The sequence below is a fragment of the Bemisia tabaci genome, chromosome 5, assembly GCF_918797505.1.
Source record: "Bemisia tabaci chromosome 5, PGI_BMITA_v3".
Taxonomy (NCBI): Eukaryota; Metazoa; Arthropoda; class Insecta; order Hemiptera; family Aleyrodidae; genus Bemisia; species Bemisia tabaci.
The window spans coordinates 37,191,339-37,212,523 of record NC_092797.1 but is presented as its reverse complement, the minus strand read 5'-3'; the positions used below and the strand labels follow the sequence as shown (position 1 = coordinate 37,212,523).

Genomic DNA, 21,185 nt, shown 5'->3' with positions numbered 1-21,185 from the left:
AACACGTATTTCTCGAAATAGCAAATACTGCACTTATGCGCCTTATCCTCCAAGCCCCTCAATTGTTACATCTTTTGCTAATGTTTTATCCTCTTCTCCTGCGTCAAGCTTCTAAATCGGCAGTCCTACATCCCTCAAAATAACATTAGGCCCCGTGGAATTTTAGAGCAAAATTTTGGGGGAAAACTGTTTCCCATCCCCACACCTTGCTTTTACCCTCCCACCTCCCAGGTGTGAACCGTGATTGTATTATCATATGAACGACTGCTCACTCGCTGTTTTTGGTTCGTATCTCATGCGTCTCAATGATTTTGATCTTGAAAACACGCTAGGTCCACACGAGTGCTCTGTGAGCATAAATAATCACAATCGAAAATTATCAGCACGCGGTTGAGTCTATCTGACCGGTGATCATTTGAGATTTCAGACGAACCATTGTGAACTCAGCCAACCCGATAAATATCGCCGAGTATTATGGTCAAGTCACGTCACCGCACCGTCAAGACTTTACGGCGTACGTGCACTGATAACTGATATTTAACGTAGGAACAGAGGGTTTTTCGGTTACAGAAGAAAGCAATGATGTATACGTTTCAAATCACACGCCTATATACGAAAAATGATAAGGTCTTTTCCGCGGTTTGCGCGCGCGTTTTACAGGAAGGGTACAAGTACTTTCTTTTCATATGTCTTTTCGTACGCATTTTTTTACGTAGAACTCTCCTGGCTCTAGATGAAAGCTCGGGTAATTTTCCTAGCTTTGAAGGGGGGGGGGGGTCCCAGGGGGTCTGCCTCGAAAATTTTTGAAAAATTGAGTTGTCTCAGAAGCAATTTTGAGCTGTTCTTACCGAAAAATTTATTCAATTATAATCTCCAATATGAAAAATGTGCCTCGCACTCTCTTAACGAATCCTTCACATTTCTTGGAAGGGGGCTAATTGTAAGTAGATCTCTGCGGGGGGGGGGGGGGGGGGGACTGATGCCCCTCCGGCCCCTTTTCAAAGCTAGGAAAATTCTCCGAACTCTCCTCTAGAGCTAGGGGAATTTCTGCAGACGCAAGCAGACCCTCCCTGGTAAAAATTGGCAGTAGAATCTGTGTTCCAAAATACCATAGACCTACAGCCGGCTGTAAGATTTCCAATAGCTTCTATAGCCGGCAACACAATTTCTTATAGCCTTTTATAGCCGATGGCGATTAAGCAACAGCCTGGCGATAAAGTGTATGCTAAACGTTACTAATTACGGATGCTAGGACTTAGTGAGTTTTTGGACTACCGCTCTCTTTTTGGGCCGCAGTATCTTGATTTAATTTGCGAGGAAAGCTCTGTGTTTTGAAGGATGCCTGTCATTCCTAATATGTTGGAGCGCCTTTAATTTCGTATGATACTGTGCAATACCTCTGGTGTGAAATAGTTGCTTCAAGCGCCGCGGTACGCTGCGGCGCGGCGCGGCGGGCGGGCAGCCAGCGCTGAACGCGCATTGGCGCCTACAAACCTAACAGGGATACTTCACGCATTGCGCAATGCGTGAAGTATCCCTGTTAGGTTTGTAGGCGCCAGTGCGCCGCCGCTCCGCTTTGTGTTAGGCTCTAATATTTAAACTCGCGGAGTCAGCGTTTTTCAACTCATGACTTTGAAATGTTTGCACACTCTGTATGGATTATTCTTATTTTAATTGATGAAAAAAAATATGTAGTAAAGGAAAATATAATGTGCGTTTTGTAAATATTAAGGTGATTCCGCACAAACTTAAGGATTTACAAAGCACAAAAATGTCTACACAATTTCTTATAGCCTTTTATAGCCGATGGCGAAAAAGCAACAGCCAGGCGATAAAGTGCAAAGCCCGGCGATAGAAACTATAGCCCGGCTGTATAATTTTTTATCGCTTCGTGTAGCCCGGCCGTATGATTTTTTCCACTTTCTACAGCCAGCTATACGATTTTCTATCGCCCTCTTCAGTCGGCTATAGGAACACCTATGGTATTTTGGAACGCAGTTCCTATCGCCAATTTTTACCAGGGCTCTGTTATTTGAGCGTATTTTTGGTGCCCCCTTAGACCGCTCTTGATGAGGTGCCCCTCTTGCCGTTGCCCGTGTCACCATGGCTTTAAGTCGAGGAAAATGAACGCCTCCAGCTTTGATGAATCACCTTTGGGGAACTCCATTCCGACGGAGATTCCAACGCAACTTGAATCGTTTTTCCCGGCGGAGCTTACTCGATTGGATGCTCAATTGCTCACGGTCCGAGGTGCAGGGAACAATCGGATTCCGCGGGTGGCGCGGGTCGCGTAGAAAAATGACGGATGAGTTCTCGAGTTCTCGGTTCTCGGCCGAGTGACAAGGCTGCACGCGATCATGCGTGAGCGTGGCGCAAGGGACCCGCTCGTCGGTGTCGCTCCCGTCCTGCCGTGCTAAGGAAGAACGTCGTATGAACCTCCGGACGCTGCCACATTTCCTCCAATAAAACCTTAATTTACTGGGAAAATCCTGAATTTTTTTCTCCAATTTTTCTAGACAATGGACCACTAGACAAGGTACGAATTCAAGCATTCCGATACATATTTTTTAACCAAAATTTCACGCAAAACACGATGCGCACAACAAAAATTACCGAAATCAACTCCTTACAATGATATTAAATGATTCCTGATGCGTGAATTCAAACCACCCGCTCATTAAAACTCAATGATCTACGTGATTCACATCGCGCGCTAAATGTTTATCATGACAGTCTCTGCGATGTAAAAATCTTCAACTTCAATCTTGACACTTTGGCTCAGCTATAGCAAATTACCAATAGTTTGAACAACATATGGTGGAAAATGAACATTGCTCGATTGAGAAGCTTGCTGAAACCGTTGTAGTGCGCGATTTGTCTCACGTAGAGCTTTGAATTTCTTGTGAGCGGGCAGTTCAAATTTCTCGTAATCAGTGCGAAATAAAAACGTTAATATCTTCGTTAGAAGTTGATTTCGGTAATTTTCGTAGTGTGAATCGTGTTCTACGTGAAATTCTGGTTAAGAAACATGTATCAGATTGCTTAAATTCGTACCTTGTCTAGTGGTCCATTTTGTCCATAATTTCTAGAGTACCTACATAGCGAGAGTATGGACAGATCGCTTCATGGAGGGCTTAGGGCCCCTAAAGTGCAGCCACCCTTCTAACCAACTTCTAACGCACAAAATTTCATTGCCAGTCTGCAGATTCCAATTCTAACCAAGACGGCCAAGAATGTACAGAAATGAGCGTTCTTCCGCGAAATTGAGTAAATTTATGCAAAAACTGAGTCAAACACGTGCTTAATTAACGACGGTTCGTAACGATAGTATTAGTAAATCGTTCTGGATAATTGAAATTCATAGGTCGGCTGCATTGCCGGGCCCTAACTTTATTCGCAGAAGCATCGGTGAAGGCCTGATGGATTTTCGGAGTTTCGCATCTGTCCATACTCTCGCTGTACAGGTACTCTAGTAATTTCGTCTAAAATTCCTGAAAATTTCAAGGAAAAATACGCCTCATTGTTCTCAAGAATACATTTTTTATCCGGGGCAATTTGGCAACTCTCGAACGATCATACGGCGTTCTTCCTTAGCACGGCGGTATCCCGATCCAGGCCCGAGAATTGAGAATGGAAAGCGTTTTCCAAGGGCACGAAACATTAAACTTAATCGGTTCCGCGCAGGAATGCCGCGGCAGCCGCCCGTAAAGGTCCCGTTCTCACTTCTCCCGCCGCACAGTGGATCGAGTCAATCAGGTAGGTCGGACACGGAATTTTTTACTAAAACCGCAAATTTTGATGTTTATTTTGTCAAATTTTAAATTTGAAGGGTAACTCGTGAGAAATATTTGACGAGAAAAACAATGGGACCGTTTTTAAGACCATAAAATTGTGAAAAAACGAAGTTATGAGCGTTTAAAGTTTCCAAATTTTGTCCGACCTCTCCCATTGACTCGATCCACTGTGCGCCGCGCGCCGTCCAACGATCAGAACGGACTCATCGTACGCCTTCCGATCTCTTGACGCAGCAAGCTATACACGATAGCCGCAGATAGTAGATCTACACCTCCGTATCGTGCTTTAATCCTTATTTCCTCGAATATTTTGTGAGAACCCGCGAAAACTTAATGACTTCTTCGTCTAAGGGTAAATTCCTTCGACACTCCTGAATAATCCTATTTCCGCTTGAAAAAAAAGAAAAGAAAAAAACCAAGCAAAAATTTTGGTTACAACTTGTCGTTTCTTGGACGAAGAAACGTAACTTCATTCGAAAGTCACAAAATTAACTCTAACAGTTCAATTTTGTACAGGAATGACATGTACCTGTGCAATTTTCGTCCAAATTTTTCCTGATTTCTGCTTTGGATCAGAAGAAAAAGCAGTGAAATTTTAGCAGTTAGGAATGTCCAGAGATTTTCTCGGTGAAAATTATTTAGTATAGGTTTAAAAGGAGGAAATCCGGTGTTGCCAAATTGCTGGATCTGCTTCCGAGTTACCGGAACCGAAGTTAGGTTTCGATGACCAACAACTTCAGTGGGCTGTACCCTATCGAACGGACTTCATTTTCTATTTCATCAGGAACGACAATTTCTGGCTCTCTGGTAAAAGCACGTATGCACCTAGGTAAAGTAACGGTACATGCGTTGTCACTGAACTGGATTGCATTTTGCAAAAAGGAACCACTAGCATTGCAATGTTGCTAAGATTGTGCAACTTCTTTTGTCTTGGAGGAAAATCCCGATTATCCATTAATAGTTTCTATTTTACTCGCTAAAAACTATAAATTTAAGACAAAAATTACCATCTAAATTTCATAGTTTTTCACGATTTCGGCAATTTTATTGCACCAGATGAAGTTGCACAATCTTAGCATCATTGCAATGCTAGTGGTTCTTTTTTGCGAAATGCAATCCAACTGACAATGAGCCAGAAACTTCAGCTCCAAATTGCAAAATGCAGTCGAAATGACGTCCCCTAAAAACGCTGCCCAAATCCGAACCCACCACCGCCTCCTAGTACTCTCCGACCATCGTGCCCGCGGTTGCTGGAGTCCCTTCATACTGAGAGTCAAGACAATTTGAATCCATTTCTGATTGGTTCCCGTATTTTAGGCCTCCACAGTGTCACAAACGGGAATAAAGATTACATTTTCACCAATTGCAAAGATTATAATCTGGAATGGACCAGGGAATTACGGGTTCGGCAAGGAACAAACGGAATGAGAGGAGGAACGGAGAGAGGCATTTGAGAATGGGGCGATCAAAGATTACGAAAAACGTTCAATTTCTGTAATCTTTATTCCCGTTTGTGACATCCATGAGCCGAATTGTCTTGACTCTCAGTATAAAGGGACTCTAGCGGTTGCATGCCCAAAGAAGGGGGGGGGGGGGGGGCGTGGCAACTGTTGCATGACCCGCGGTCGCACGCATGAAACTCAAACTCGGAGCGTCTTGAAACTGGGCCAAGTCTCAGCCGAATTCGTCGGGCTCTTTTCTCGGAATTCCGGAAGGGGGGGGGGGGGGGCGTCACGTCACGCGCTCGCGCCCCAAGTAGCATCGCGTCTCACGCGCGCGGTCACGCAGCCGCCGGCTCCGGCTCGCCCTCCGAGCGTTTGTTTTCGTCCGGGTGCATCGACTCGCCCCCGCGCCCCGCCCCCGCGCCCCGCGCCCGCCCCAAAAACGACGCCGCGCTGTTGCCACGTCGCGACTTGGCAACAGCAGCGCCACGGGATTTTCCAAGTTTCACAAAAAGCCCAAAAGGCCATAGAGAAAAAAATGAGGTGTTTGCATTTCGGGCATCTTGGAAGTTTTTTGATGACGTGGGTCGGTACAGCGATGTTTATCATCGATTTTCTTGGAAATGGTGTAATTTATGGAAAAAAGTCATTCTATAAGTGCTTGAAATTATATCATGAGTTGATTTAAGCAAAAAAATCGGACGTTTTGATCCGTTTTTAATACTTCGCATTCCGGATTTCGCTGGCCAGGTTGTACCGACCTACGTCACAGGGTAAACAAACCTCAAGATGCAAACATGCCAAAAAGCAGCCAACCTATGTATTCAAATTATCCAAAGTGATTATTATTACAATGGAGGGGCTTGGAGGGCAAGTTGCATAAGTGTGGTTTTTAAAAAAATTTAGATTTTCGTGAACTCAACAAAAACTAGTTTGAAAGTATACTCTGTGAAAAAGTCACAACTAAAGTCCAACTTGATTGCATTAAAAAGTGAGTTTAATTTCCTCTCTGCCATGAGGCAAATGAGGCTCCATGCAATTTTGAAACTTCAAACACGTATTTCTTGAAATAGCAAAAAATGCACTTGTGCACCTCGTCCTCCGAGCCCCTCAATTGCTATGACTCGCCGTTTGTAAAGCACGTATTAATTTGACTCAGTTTTTGCATAAATTCACTAATTTTTGCGGAAGAACGCTCGCTCATGAACACTCATTGGCCATCTTGGTTTGATATCGGAATCTGAAGATTGGCAGTGACATTTTTTTGCCCTTTCGGGCCCTTAGAGCTCTCATATTTCGACGAGTCCGCACTCACATCACACAGTCGACTGAATGTTGAAATTGATAGACGAAGCTATAGACACAGAAGACATAGTGGGTATGGAGCCATCCTATTGGTTGAAATGGGTCATTCCCATGGACTATTAGGGAGAAAATGATGGACTAATCATAGGACCTCTCGTACCGTGGGTTGCCGTTAGTTAGTCTACTACTTACTTCTTTTGTCTGTTGCAACCACTAGAGTACCTGCCCTGCAACCACCCGCGCTTCTACTAATAGGATCCCTCCGTATCCCTTTTGGTTTCTTTTATCTATAGCTTTGTCTATAAATTTCAACAACAGGTACTCTAATATCGGTCATCGAAGTATTTTGCTGAAATTTTCAATTTCAATACTTGTCCATAAGCGGATCAGTAAGGTTTCAATCCTCATGGTCATCATTGCGTCGGTTTCTCCAGGCTTGGTGAATAATTTTCGTTATTCGGTTGCAATTCTTCAAACTCCCGCCATTTTCGTCTGTGTGTTTCCGCAAGTGTCCTCAACTCAAGTCGATTATCGGTCTGTTGATCTCCCGCAAGGTCGTCGAATAGGATTAGCATACTGACCAGTGGCGTGGCGTGCTTTGCGATATATCGGTCGATCTGTCATTTAAACCTACGGAAAATTATCGATCAACAGGGTATTCGCAGCGAACACCTTAGTAATCGATTCTTTACCATAAATTTAAATGACATAACAATCGATACATCGCAATTCACTCCACGCCACAGATACTGACCGGGCATCGCTTTTGCCGGATACAGCCTCTTATTGCCTGCAAATAATTTAAGCGAAGGCAACAAGCACACCATTGGCGTGGTGCGCTTTGCGATCTATCGATTGTTATGCCATTTAAACCTATGGAAAAGGATCGATAGACAGGGTGTTCGCAGCGAACACCTTAATAATCGATTCTTTACCTTGAGTTTAAATGGCATAACAATCGATACATCGCAATTCACGCCACGCCACTGAAGCACACAATGCATAAACCGGACACGTGTCACGTGGATAAACCGGGAAATGCTTTGTCTCACGAGGAGATGCAAAATCCTCGGGAAATCGAAAATTTCGAGGGAAGTCTACACTGAAAAACAATTTTCTTTAGATATTATTTCTACCTAAATCGTCGTTTCTTCTCGACAAAATTTGGTTTTTTAATTTTTTTTAGTTAAATCCGCGCGGATCCACCTTAATGTTAGTTTTTTTTAGTTAAAAAAGTGTCGTTTTGTTTGTTAAGTTTAAGTTTTAAAAACGACAACAAAACGATGTTTCTTTACCTAAAGAAAAATAAATTTTGCCAGAAGAAACTTCGCTTTAAGTCAAAATAATAACTAATGAGAATTTTTTTTTTCAGTGTATGGAAAAAAACCGGGAATTTTATTTCTATTTCCGCTCCAAAAAAGATTTGCTCTTTTTGGCGGTCTGCGTTGGCTCAGCGCTGAAAAAATTAGTCGAAACTCGAAAGCTGACAAAATCATCAATCGCCTCGAGAGAATTTGAGGGAAAATGGGAAGAAAAATTGCTGGTTTCCATCCAGAAGCCAGACCCTGAATACTAGGAAGTATTAGGAAATTAATTAATTTTTTAGCTACAGAAATTAGTAGAGCAACTTTTTTTGTTCCTGTCCTTTCGGGGACAGCCTTCAATCAGTTTTCGGGGGAAAAGATGATATAATTTTCATTACTTGTGAACTCAGCCGGGGAAAGTCTTTAAAAAGTCACTAGTTTTTTTTTTTTTTTAAAAAAAAAAAAAAAAATTCAATGTCCTTATGGGTAAAGAGCTCTTGGCATCTACAGTCTTACTATCGTTTCAGTTGTTTTCTTTGCACCAGTTGTATCACAACGATGATGGTGCTGTAAAGTGGAGCCCGGCCTTATACGCGATCGTGAAGTTTGTTCGGTGCACATTCGGAGGTGTTGAGGAAGGTGGTAATCTGACGGTCCCTTTGTTCTAGCACGCTTCCGTTCAAGCACTTAAGAGTGTGGACGAAACAATAGAGTATTATGTCCATCGGATCGACCATTCCACGAGGCGAAGCGGGTTGTTTTCAAGCTGTTTATCCAATTCGATACGTAATGATCTACACGGTTCAGAATTTCATTTACTCGCCGGTGAGTGTGTCGACGCTGCACGCTTTCAGTGAATGAGATGAGGTCTCGACCAGTGTTGAAACCTCATTTCAATCTCTGAGACGATTTCAGTGTCTCGGCAGACACTGAAATCGGGCTTGAATGACGGGGTTCTTCGTAGGAACGACGTACGAATTCAATGTTGCGGAAATAGTTCAATCGTTTACCGTTCGTGGAATTATGACATTTTAAACATTTAAATTTGGTAGTACATAGGTTGAGTTTATAGGTAGTTCTATACAAGAGCCCTGCACAATCAGTTCTATGCAAAATGAAATCTCATTGACCATATTTTCCTCAATTAATTCAAGTTTATTCACAGGAACTTTCGAGGCGATGTTTTTGTTAGTTCTTAAAAAAAAATTACACGTGGTCCAAAATTCTAAAATTTTGCAGTAAAGAAACATATTTTTCTTTTAATTACGGTAGAAATGGAGGAAGGTTCAAGAATTATGACGTGCAGTTCTATAGTCTAGCAGTGCTATCAATAATGCCGTGACGACAGTCAGCGCAGCCTGGTTACGTGGTGGTGTCATCGTCGCGTCATGACGCGCCTTCAACTCCAGCTAGCGGCAATATGGACATCACCCGTGGTCGAATAGTTATCTCAAAGCGCCTTCCGCAGCTGCAGTCAAGCATCGATGGCGACAATCGAGAGGAACCTGTGTATTTCCGATTGCAACGTTGTACACCTCCGCTCATGTTTTATTTCTGTAGGATAAAGCTAACCAGCAGTTTTCTTAGAATTTCTTGACAACTTTTTTTGTGCATAATTTCTAATATATTCACGGAAAATTTCCATACGACGTATTTTTTATTTCTTTTAACAAAAATTAAACGTGGTCCAAAATTCTAAATTTTGACAATAAGAAAATGTGTTTTTCTTTCTATTACGGTAGAAACGGAAAAGGGTTCGAAACTTGTGACGCGTGGTTCTAGTCGGGCGGCGCGGCGCCCGACAGTGTGCACTCATGGGCGGAACTAGGAATTTTCTACGGGGCGGGCACATTGGTGTATAGAACTTGGGTCAAGGGGGTGGGGGGGGGGGGTTCCCCCATCTGCAGAGGGGGGCCCGGAAGGCCTTCTTGGGGAAATTTTTGAAAATTGGAACGTCTCGAGAGCAATTTTTAAGCCATTCTCAATGGCAGATTAAATGAAATTAAATATTACCGATGACAGATTTGCTGACTTGTTTTGAAAATATCAATATTACTGTGGGCTTTAGTTCATTCAACACGTAACACTGTTGGGTTTTATTACATTCCCTATGCCTTTCACCTCAAGATTAATTAGTTGCTTGGGTCCATGACATTTTTTGGAAGGGGCCAAGCAGATTTGGACTACATTTCGCAATTAGGAACTATAAATTGTGCCTCAGTTTAAAACCATCGTATGTACCATTAGTTTCTCTATCCAGATAAGTGCTTTTACAGATGGGTCGGAGGTTATAGTTCCGAATTGCAAAATGAAGTCCAATTGTGGGGAGGGCCGCCCCCCCCCCCTTATTTCTGACTATATGTGGACTGCGTGGAGGTTTCATTGTCTCAAATCGCGAATCCCCCACACATACATTGCTCCAGTACCCTTGTATGAGCTATGGAATCAATTAGAGTACCTGTATAGGGAGAGTACCGACAGATCGGTTCATGGAGGGCTTGGGGCCCAAACGTGCAGCCACCCTTCTAACCAACTTCTAAAGCACAAAATTTCACTGCCAGTCTGCAGATTCCAATTCTAACCAAGATGGCCAAGAATGTACAGAAATGAGCGTTCTTCCGCGAAATTGAGTACATTTATGCAAAAACTGAGTCAAACACGTGCTTAATAAAGGACGGTTCGTAACAATAGTATCAGTAAATCGCTCTGGATAATTGAAATTCATAGGTTGGCTGCCCTTTTGGGCCCTAACTTTATTCGCGGAGGCATCGGTGAAGGCCTGATGGACTTTCGGAGTTTCAGATCTGTCAGTACTCTCCCTATACAGGTACTCTAGAATCAATGAATGTGGTTTTAAAATTGCGTTTTTCTATGTTGCAGATCCCGAGCGAGCAGCAGAGGCGCTGGTGCATCTAGCGAAGAAGGACTCGAAGGACAACATAACCGCGGTGGTGGTGTTCCTGCGGCCGCCCGAAGTGATCGCGCAGTCGCACTCGCTCAAGTCGCTGGCCCAGCGCAGCGGGGCACCCGCCGCCACCGCCCACGCCCAGGCCGCCCAGGCCCCCGCAACCGCCACAATGGACCAGGAAGCCCTCTTCGGCAACAGCAATGGCAACGGACCCAACGGCAACATGTTCGCCTCCAACGGCTGCGCCTTCCGATCCCCGTGCGAATTCGACTCCGACTTCGGCCCCGAGACCAACGTGGACTTCGGCGAGGCCGTCAACGGCACCAACGCACACCACCCTAGTAAGCCCTCATTCCACTCTCACACGGAAAAAATTGAATTGCAGATTCAACAATGGGCCTGTTGCATGCAAGAGATACAGCCGTGCGAATAGACTTTGTAGAGGTTAAATGACACAAAAATTACGATGGTCACATTAAAAAAGTCTGAAATACACTCCTTACTGCGCAATTTGTGTTGTTAGGAACGCGCTTTTTCAAATTTCCCGCGTCTGGGGGCAGTTTTCTAACGGAAACAATTAACGGCAACTCGCGGCTATTTCCGGTCAACTAAAACTGACAACATAACCTAAAAATCGGAGCTCGTGACATCGTGAAATGAAATGTAGAAGGATTGCGTTGGATATTTAAAAGTTGATCGATTTGGTTACCGCATAAAGCGTATATGGACCACTATAGGAGATCACGTTGGGTTTGTAAACAAACTGAAGGAAAAAATAACAACAACAAAAACGACTCGGCATCTTCCGGAAATCACCGAGCCCGCCGTTTGCTCGTTTCCGGTGATTAGAAAACTGCCCCCCAGACGCGGGAAATTTGAAAAAGCGCGTTCCTAACAACGCAAATTGCGCAGTAAGGAGTGTATTTCAGACTTTTTTAATGTGACCATCGTAATTTTCGTGTCATTTAACCTCTAAAAAGTCTATTCGCGCGGCTGTATCTCTTGCATGCAACAGGCCCATTAAATCGCTAAAAAAGGTGACTGCCATATTTCAACGTAGATTTCACAACACAAAATGCTACTTTATCCACCCCCGTGGTTAAATTAGCTTCCAATAGTGGTTAAAGTAGCATTTTTGTGTTGTGAAATCTACGTTGAAATATTGCAGTCACTTTTTTAGCAATTTAATTGTTAAATCCGCAATTTAATTTTTTCCGTGCAACACTCCCGTCTCTTACTCCACCCGGCGCCAAGTCCGAAAATTCACAAGGTCCACGCGGTTGCAGGGTGTTTCGAAGGAGTCCATTTCCTCAGCCCCACGTCATAATTTTGTGCCATTTTTTTCAATTCAATTTTGCAGCATTTTAGGGGGGTGAAATGGCACTCATAATCCGCCGTCTCCGCCTCGAAAGAGCGTAACTACATTTCAATATTGCCAAATTTTCCTTCGCAAATTGTACCTATACTTAGAGAATCTTGTGCATTTCTAATCGAAAATTTCACTGATTTTCCTTCTGATCTCGTGGAAAAATCAGGAAAATTTTGGACGAAAATTGCATGGGTGTATTCTTGTAAAACATTGATACTTCAGTCAATTTTGCAACCTTGGCGTGGATTTACGCTCCTTCGCTTGGGGAACGACGGATTGAGGGCCTGTAGAAGATGCAAACCAAACCCCCCCCCCCCCTCTTGAATTTTAACTAAAAACACGTCAAAATGTTATGTTGATTTTTGACTTTTCTTCTTCTGAAAAATTAGGGGAGGAAAATAGCATCCTGAAAAGAGGGCCTGTGGAAATGCTTTTAGCCCCTTTCTTCAATTTTATTTGAAGAAAAATATGCCTTGTGCTATTTAAAGTCGAAAAGAAAGCTTTGTTTTTGGAAATAAAAGGGATCAATGAGGATCACATATTTGGGGAGGCTTTGGAAATGTAAGCCCCCCTTTTTTATTTTAATCACGCAAACATTTTAACGTGCCAGCGTAGTAAAGTTCCTCAATTTTTTTCTTTGTTGATTGTCTGGCTGAGGAATTGTAAGTATTCATGATGAATAACATCCTGGACAGCAGTTGTGTGATGAAGGATGACAGTCAACGTAGCTGTATTGTTAATGAAACTCTCTTTCCATTTTCACTCTACGATTTTGTATTTAGTCATCGGGATAGTCTTTGATTATGATTTGATGAACATGAAGCAAAAGTCGATGAATATCTTTAAATGTTTTGTCATTTTTTGAACAAAAACTTGATACTTAAAACTGACTTGTCTGTGCTCATCAACCATTTACTGACGAGTGACGGAATATGTTATAATGTATCTGTGCACCTGCACTTAGGAGAGGCGGAACAAAAGTCAGCCCCAACAACAGCTAATTTTCAATTCTCCTCGTTGTTTTTGTTACAGTGATTATTCCAGACATCAAATCATTGAAAGAAGAAAAGAAGTTGAAATTGGAACGGGACTCTGAGGAGGACGATGATGATGATGAAGATGAAAGATGGGATTATACCAAAGGAGATGTAAAAATAGAAGATGCCTCTAGTCGCAACGATTTGAATAATCATGTAAGCTCCCTCCCACGTAAATAAGAGTACTTACCCTTTGCAAACGAAAACCAAACCACAATTTCTCCTTTTCCAGAAAGAATATCACAAGGCTCAAAATTTTAACAACAAGATACACAAGAAACCTATTTGTGATGACTAGAAATGAGTTTTACCTACATTTTAGCCTGTACAAGTGGATTATGTATATTGATTTAAATTGAATGAAACTTTAAGAACAATTTATTTTTGCAATGAAAATGGGTGTTTACAATACCTTGTCCTTAGAGGATTCTATGAGCACATTGGCACAAGTTCTTTTTTTGAAAATTCTATTTTTAAGGCATTTTGAGCTCATCAAAATGCTTTTGCAAGTCTTAGATAGGAATCAAAGTTTCCCAAGAAAGTTAAAATTTCTGGGTAAAGCTCCTGGAAATAGATCAACATTGTTCCTCTACATCAAAATTGATTGCCACTAGCTTGTACATAAATCAAGTTCTAATTTCTCGTTGTGAACAATGACTCCTTTTCATACCTGATCATTTTTTAAAGAAAAGTTCAAAGCTGTTCAGCTCTTCACTAAATTTTTGGTTTTGGTTTTTTGTCATAGTTTGATAATCTGGATCATGCTCTGAACCCTAATGCTGCAGAATTTGTGCCTACTTCTCCGGTCGAGAAGAGTTCCTCAGTCTCGGAAACAAATCCTGGACTTACAAATAATGTGCCTTTCTCCCCTGATGCATGCAAGTCTGCATTCTTCGAAAACTCTGTCTGTGATTTAAAAAATACAAGTAAGTTTCTTTTTTATATTTGTGTCCTACATTTGGATGTATTTCTATCAAACGGAACTATGTGCATTATGACGTGAGCCCTGTCATGCATATATTCTTATGGGTCTCTAGGGGCCATGTCTTAATGCACAAAGTTCCGCTTGGTAGAAATACGTCCATTTATAGTGCGTAAATAGTTTTTTAGAGCCAATTCTTCAAATACAGTAAGACCTCAAATTATTGGATTGCGATTTAACGGATTCCGCGATTTAACGGCTTGGTCCTCCAGTCCCTTCAGTGGGACTCACTAGCGTGATATGAGGGATTCGGCCTCAGGTCCCTTGAAATCCGAAGAATGGAGGTCTGACCGTAAGCAGCTCTGGTGGCCTCATCATTTAGAATAACTTCCACTCCATTCTACAGTTTACAAAAGCTTTAAATCTTAGCTAATTAATTGTGCCTTAAATTATTCATGCAGTTTTAGCCTGATGCCCAAAATTACATTAGCTGAAAGTCAGAAGTAACCAAAGAACATCCTCAATCAAACTTATTTAATCAATGTGAAATCTTTCAAAAATGTTTAACTGTCACTCATTACAAGAACTGTATCTTATTATTTTTCCCTCTTGCAGATTACGAGCCTACCAATGGATTTGGAAATGACACCACCCATACAAACAACTTCGAAGGGACCAAAGAAGTAGACTGTCTTGCAGAAGGAGACAAAAACTTACTGCTTCAGAATCACATCGATGAGCTTTCAACCGGTATCTCCAGCGAGGCACCACTATCAAACTCTCTTTCCTCGACCATTGCAAATGCAAACGAAACGAGAAACTCCGCCTTCACCTCCGCTCTAGAAGACTTCTCTACGGATGGCTTGTGCAATATTAGTGGTCTTTCCAACATATCAGCTGAAAAATCGGACGACTTTTTAGACCCAGACGATAATTCAAAGTTCAACAATTTAGAGTACTCTGCAATATCCCCAGAAAAGCCACATGAATTCTCTCTCCTTGAAAGTGCATCAAATCAAACCAATGAATTGAAAGATCATGAACAAACGGTGGATGCTGATCCATTTAACCTGGAAATACAACCAAATTCTGAATCATTTAATTCCTCAGAAACTCCCAAGAATGCAGGTGAAGCACAAAATCCTTTTGCTACCGAAGGAGGCTTTGAGTGTCGAAAAGATAATTTCAGCCATCTAAAAGGCACGTTAGAGTTTTCACCAGACACAGTGCCTCTTGAATGTAAAGAGGAATCTAAGGCGGAACTGGCGTTTTCGCCAGACGTAGTCGTAGAATCTAAAGAGGAAGAATTAGAAGCGGTTAAAAAGAGTGACTCTGTGTTTTCATCATCTACTGATATCCCTATGGAGCAACATGCTGGTCCAACGGAAGAGTCTGGACCGCATGATTTTGTCGAAAGTTTTGGAAACACAGAGGAACCTGAGAAAAAACAGCCAAGTTTTGATTTTGAAATGAAGAGTGAACCGGTTGTTGTAGAAAGTAGAACTGAATTAACAGAGCCACAGTTTGATTTTGAAATGAAGAGTGAACCGGTTGTTGTAGAAAGTAGGACTGAATTAACAGATCCTTTTGATATTCCAGTCAAGACCGAAGAGATCAGCCCTGCACCACCTGGCTATTCCAATGAAATCAGCTCAGCTCAAGATTTTTTCAGCTCAAACACGGAGCAAAATTCTGCACAAGATTTTACGGAAACAAACAACATAAGCGATAACTTACAAAAGCCTGAAGAGGATGTCACGAAGGATGCATGCTTGAATCCATTCATAGATAGTATCACTCCAAAGCAAGAAAGTGAAATTGTCTCGAATTTGACTCCTATTCCACCAGAAACTCTGGACCAGCTCGATAGAGTTATTGAAGTCTCTGATAATTTTGCATTTGAAGACTCGGCACCTAAGTCTGAGGAGGTCAAACCAACAGAAGACTTGGTGACTTATGAAGGAAAACCAGAGCCAGCTGAACCGGAAAAAATTGTGGAAAATCCATTCTCAGATCAAATTAGCGGTATTTCAGAGAGCATCGAAAACCTACATTTGACAGAGAGTTCTTTTGCTGCACCACCTTCACCTCCAGCATCAGAAGTTTCCAAGGCCGAAGCAGAAAATGTAGGCATTCAAGACGACCAGGCACTAATCGCTGATTTGACCGTCAATGAAGAATTTTCAAATGCAGAGGATGTAGTCAACAAACTAACGGAAGAATTTGAGAAATCTTTCGAACAATCAGAGCCTGTAACCAGCACGCCATTCCCATCCTCAGCTAAAGTTGCAGCTGTTGGAGCTGCTGCAGTCGCGGCGGTAGCAGCGGCTGGAGTAGCCGCAGGAGCTTCGGACACGAAAAAATCAAGTGCGCCCAAACCTGCAACGTCAAAACCATCTGTCGCAAAGTCAAAGCCAACAACGAAGCCTACCACGAGCACCCAACCCACTCCTAAATCCCCGGCTCCGAAGAAACCAGTTCCATCCAAAGCCTCCCCTGCCAAAACATCGGTAGCAGCAAAAGCAGCACCCTCTACACTTCTCAAATCAAAAGTTAGCACAACAACTACTGCTGCTCCTGCAGCCGCAGCTAAGAAGCCTGCAGCCACTTCCACACTTAAACCTAGAGTTCCATTATCTTCTCGACCAGCGTCCAGCACAAGCACTACAAAACCGCCAACTACTAGACCAACAACGGCCACAAAACCAGCACCCAAACCTCTAACTAATGGTGTTGCCTCACGAACAACAACATCAACGCTTCCCAAAAGGCCAGCAACAGCTCCGGCTGCCACTAGAGCCTCTACTGCTACAGCTACAACTAAAGCAGCTCCAAGACCGACGCCGCGAACCGTAGCTGCACCCAGAACGACCGCTGCAAGACCAGCTCCCAGCACCGCCAAGTCCACTGTGCCTGCGCGCCCTGCCGCTCCTGTTGCACAAAGGCGACCCATCAGTATTCCTTCAAAAACACTAGACAAAAAAGAACCAGCTAAACCCTCTACCTTGACAGCTCGAACAACGCTGGCCACAAGGAAAGTAGATCCAAAGAAAGCTGCCCCTGCAACTACCGCTACCAGTCCGCAGAAACCACTTCCAATCAGGCGACCCCAGCCAAAAACAAATCAAACCGAGGTGAAGAAGGAGACGGTCGTTGAAAATGGAATGGATACGAAAGAAAACTCAACGTCTTAAAAATTGAACGTTGTTTTATATTGTTTTGATATTGGAACCCTTCTTTTTTTAAATTTCCCCCTCCCCAATTGTTTTTTACTTTTAAAGTTGATTTGTAGAATTTATATCGCAACAATTTTAAGCACTGAGGACCCGCCCGTCAGGGCTCCAAAAATACCTTCAGTAGTGCTCGTTCACTTCTTCCTTTAAGAGGGTCAACTTTATTCTCTATGCAGTCACGTTTACAATTGATTTTTTTAGGGGATCATATGAGATAATTTTCAACTTTGTTTTTGTTCCTTATTCAATTCCAAACATTTTGTACTCTAGAAAATGCCAGAACAGATTAAATCTGGCCTCTGTCATCTTATTCAAACGTACTCTCTTCTCTGAGACCTGATAAATACATAAATTTCATCTGTTTGTTCTTTAAAAGGTTGTGACCTCATTTCAGCAGCATATCTTGTATTGATTAGAAACAGTGGCAATATGGTCAGCAAAAGGCAAGCGTGGCATATATATTACGACTTGCACAGGAAGGAAATGTATCTGTTGCCACCAGTTAATTTAAAGTTAGTTGTTATTTTCTAAGACCCAATGAATGTCGATCTGTTTACTTTGCAATGCTGGTAAAATTGCATCAAGTATCTTGCTAGATGAATAGTTTAGTGGCTGACATCTGTTTCTTTGAACCCTCATTCAACCTAATTTTCTTGTAAACGTGGTCTTCACAGAATCATCCTAACCCCTATTTTAAATATGTTGATAGCATTTATAATTTATTTTTATTTATTTCCTAATGGTGCATGAGTGTATTCTTCTGTTTCGTACAGGAATCCTAAGTAGAGTCGTGGAAATTTCTGGATTCTCCCCATAGTCTTTCAATTTTTGCGTGCGGATCTTACCGTACAGAGATTAGACTCCACACGATGAAAATTGACTACACTTTCTGGAAGAATTTCCTCGTTTCTAATCATAGCTTATTTTATGCAATTTGTATATTTTGAAATCCAAAGAACTTACTCCTTGTGCCTGCTAGCAGGTCAGTTTCTATTCAGAATGTATCTTCAAAGCCATTGATCAGAGTTCTAGAATGAGACTATAATTTCTTTAGAATATAACGCTTGCTATCTTTTAGTCTAGAGCAGGTGAGGTTTAAATCTGAAATCAAATCGTGTCAGGGTTGCACCAGTATCAAGGAAAAATCTATAGTCTACCAATTAGAGTGAAAACTGTATGTTTAGCCTGTTCAACTTTTTAAACGCTGAAATTGAAAATGTTCTTTCCCCTATGAGAAACAAGTTCTAGTAAATGCTTCATCTTATGTCTATGAGCGTATTTTTAATTTTTTTAAGTACATTGTTGAACGCCTTTTAAAGTGCACTTTTAATCAGGTAAACTACAAATAACCTACTCAGTTGCTAAGCTTAGACCCTGCATTGGTTTTTTCCCCTCTTTTTACGCCTCCTATGAAGTACTTAAAAGAGAAACTTAACATTGTGGAACCGAGCTTTGTGATTCAAAATTCCAAAGGATTTTATCTTCATCCATCTTGTGAATTATATAGACTAATGTCTAACAACAAGAGTGTAATTTTTTGAAAGAAACATAGAAACCTAAGTAAACTATCGCTTTCTAACATGTAATGAAAGAATTCGTGTAGTCAACTTTTCCTCGTCTCTCTAATAATATTTGAGAACTGTACCAATGAATCAGCTTTTAAATATAATGAAATTACTTTTCTCAGTATCCTCGTGTTCCCTCAGCAAGTCTCAAGGTTCAGAGATTTTCTCCCTTAGGCCAACTTCTGCTGAAGTTCTGCTGCACTAGTTTAGCAAAATTGAAAATTAGTCAAAAGTAGTTTGAACTGTTGAAGGTGGTTCACCAACTACCGTCAAATTTACCAGGTATTCTGAAATCACCAAAAAAGGAAACTAAGGCACTTCAAATGAGATTGGTAACATCTTTGGGCTTCTTTCAGCTAGGTCAAAACTAGTTTGTTCAACCCAATGTTGTCAGTAATTAACGCATGTAAATGAAGCTTCAAGCAAAATTTTACTCTTAGTTTTGGTATGAAAAACCTGATTTTCCACTTTTTTGTATTTGTTCGACAAGAAACTTTTGGCCATACTTTTGTCTTAGCCTAAGTCTCCCGTCACAAGCCAAGAGGCTAGTAGGGGGAGAATTGTATTTAAGTTGAAATTGCAAAATAATTGGAATTAAGCATGAATATATATTAATTGTTGATCCTCAATTGAAAACTTAGCTATGTCTTACATAATTGGTTTTGAGTTCTCCGCTCCTCTTTTGTTTTTTTATCTCTTTTTTGGCAGAAGAGTAGAAACCTGATTTCAAGAAGCATTATTCTAAATTCAGTATTATTCCATGAATGGCTCAATGACTGTATTGAAAGTAGAAACAGAAATAATAATAGTATCTTATTGTAAACAATTTGAACAGAGTAAGATGTAAACTACAGATTTTGTTCGAAGCTGTCAGTTTCTCTTCAGCCTGACTGCGTAGTAGTCAATTTTTTTATTCCTTGTCTATAAATTTTAAATTTTTTATATTGTCTCTGTTTTTCTACGTTGCTTAACAATTTTAAATTTTACTAGACTTTACTCCTGTTTGCTTTTGCTTCTGTGGCATACTGCTCAAATTGGTTGAAATTTTTTATTTTAGATTGATACCGATTAGACTTTTATTGTTTGTTTGATATTATGTACTATGAAAAGAAATATGTGCATTATTGATTTATGAGGGTCCGTTGATGAGTTCAGAATAATCGCAAATTCGTGTGCTTTCTAGAATGACTGTTATTTTCACACCGTCAACTTTTTTGTCCATCAAGATTTGTCGATACAAGAGTAAAAATATAAGAAGACTTCTCTTTCGTTTCTCTTTGTTAAAAAGTAATTGAACAGAGAGCATGTAGCAATTTGAAGCTCCTAGGCTCTCATTAATTGAGAGCTCTTGGTGTCTAACCATAAGACAAATTTTTCTGGAAGATTTCTGTGGAATAAAAAAATTGAAAAGACCCAAATCTTTTGAGTTAGCAGTGATCAATGTAATCTCTTGATCCTGAAAATTTTGTGTTTGATGGTGATTAATATATTTTGGTCTTTCTAGCAACCAAACTTATTATCTGTCCTGAGAACTCTCTACTTGAGTTGATAAAAAATTTACGGAGGTGTGAAATAATCATGAGTTTGCTGCTTTTGTGTGCTTCAAGACTGGATGTGAATTTTTATCAATTATAATACATTTAGCTACTTGGGCTGTGTATTCGGCATAATTTTTTTTAGTAACTCAAATATTTTACTCTGAATTTTTTTATCTCTATCAAAGTAGAATGGCCCTATATTTTTATTCTACTTAATTTTCCTCAACTGACTTTTGTATTTTGTAACTGTTTACGTTTGTACAATATTTTTGTTAGGATTTAAATAAATAAAATTAAAACCAAAGACCAGCATCGACTACTAACTGTCAGTTTTTTCTTTTCCTCATCGGAATAGGCTACACTTGCATCTAGGAGTGACAAAGATTTGAAGGTCTATTGAAATCTAACATTGTTAGGTAGAAGAAATCTATCTATAGGCACAACAGTAGTTTTGTTATACACGCATGAGCAATACAAGTCAAAGCAATGCATGAAGTATAAATGTTTCAAAAATTTCTATCACGGATCAGTCTGTTTTCTGTGATGAAAATACTCTATCATCAAATTTATGGCGACCATTGTCACTCACTGGTGAAAACTACATACAAAAATTTTACCTTAGTTGCTGTCAGCAGTTACGCTAATATTACCTCTAAATAATTAAGAATTACCACCAATAGTACTCCAAGCTCAAGCTGTCTACCATTCGAGCTTTACTGTTAGCAAGTTTAACCCATCTGTCAATCTTCCACTGTGTTAACCATCAAT

The 21,185-nt window shown here is 41.0% G+C and overlaps 1 protein-coding gene across 1 annotated transcript in view; it reads left to right on the top strand.

Moving 5' to 3' along the window:
- Positions 1-20,721, top strand: part of LOC109040741 (uncharacterized) — a 147,770-nt gene extending 127,049 nt beyond the window's left edge. Inside the window, exons 9-12 of the mRNA XM_019056771.2 lie at positions 10,726-11,094; positions 13,155-13,315; positions 13,905-14,085; positions 14,697-20,721. Coding sequence (XP_018912316.2) covers positions 10,726-11,094; positions 13,155-13,315; positions 13,905-14,085; positions 14,697-17,275 — 3,290 coding nt within the window. The 3' untranslated portion in view covers positions 17,276-20,721. The remainder of the gene's footprint in view (positions 1-10,725; positions 11,095-13,154; positions 13,316-13,904; positions 14,086-14,696) is intronic.
- Positions 20,722-21,185: the final 464 nt, after the last annotated feature.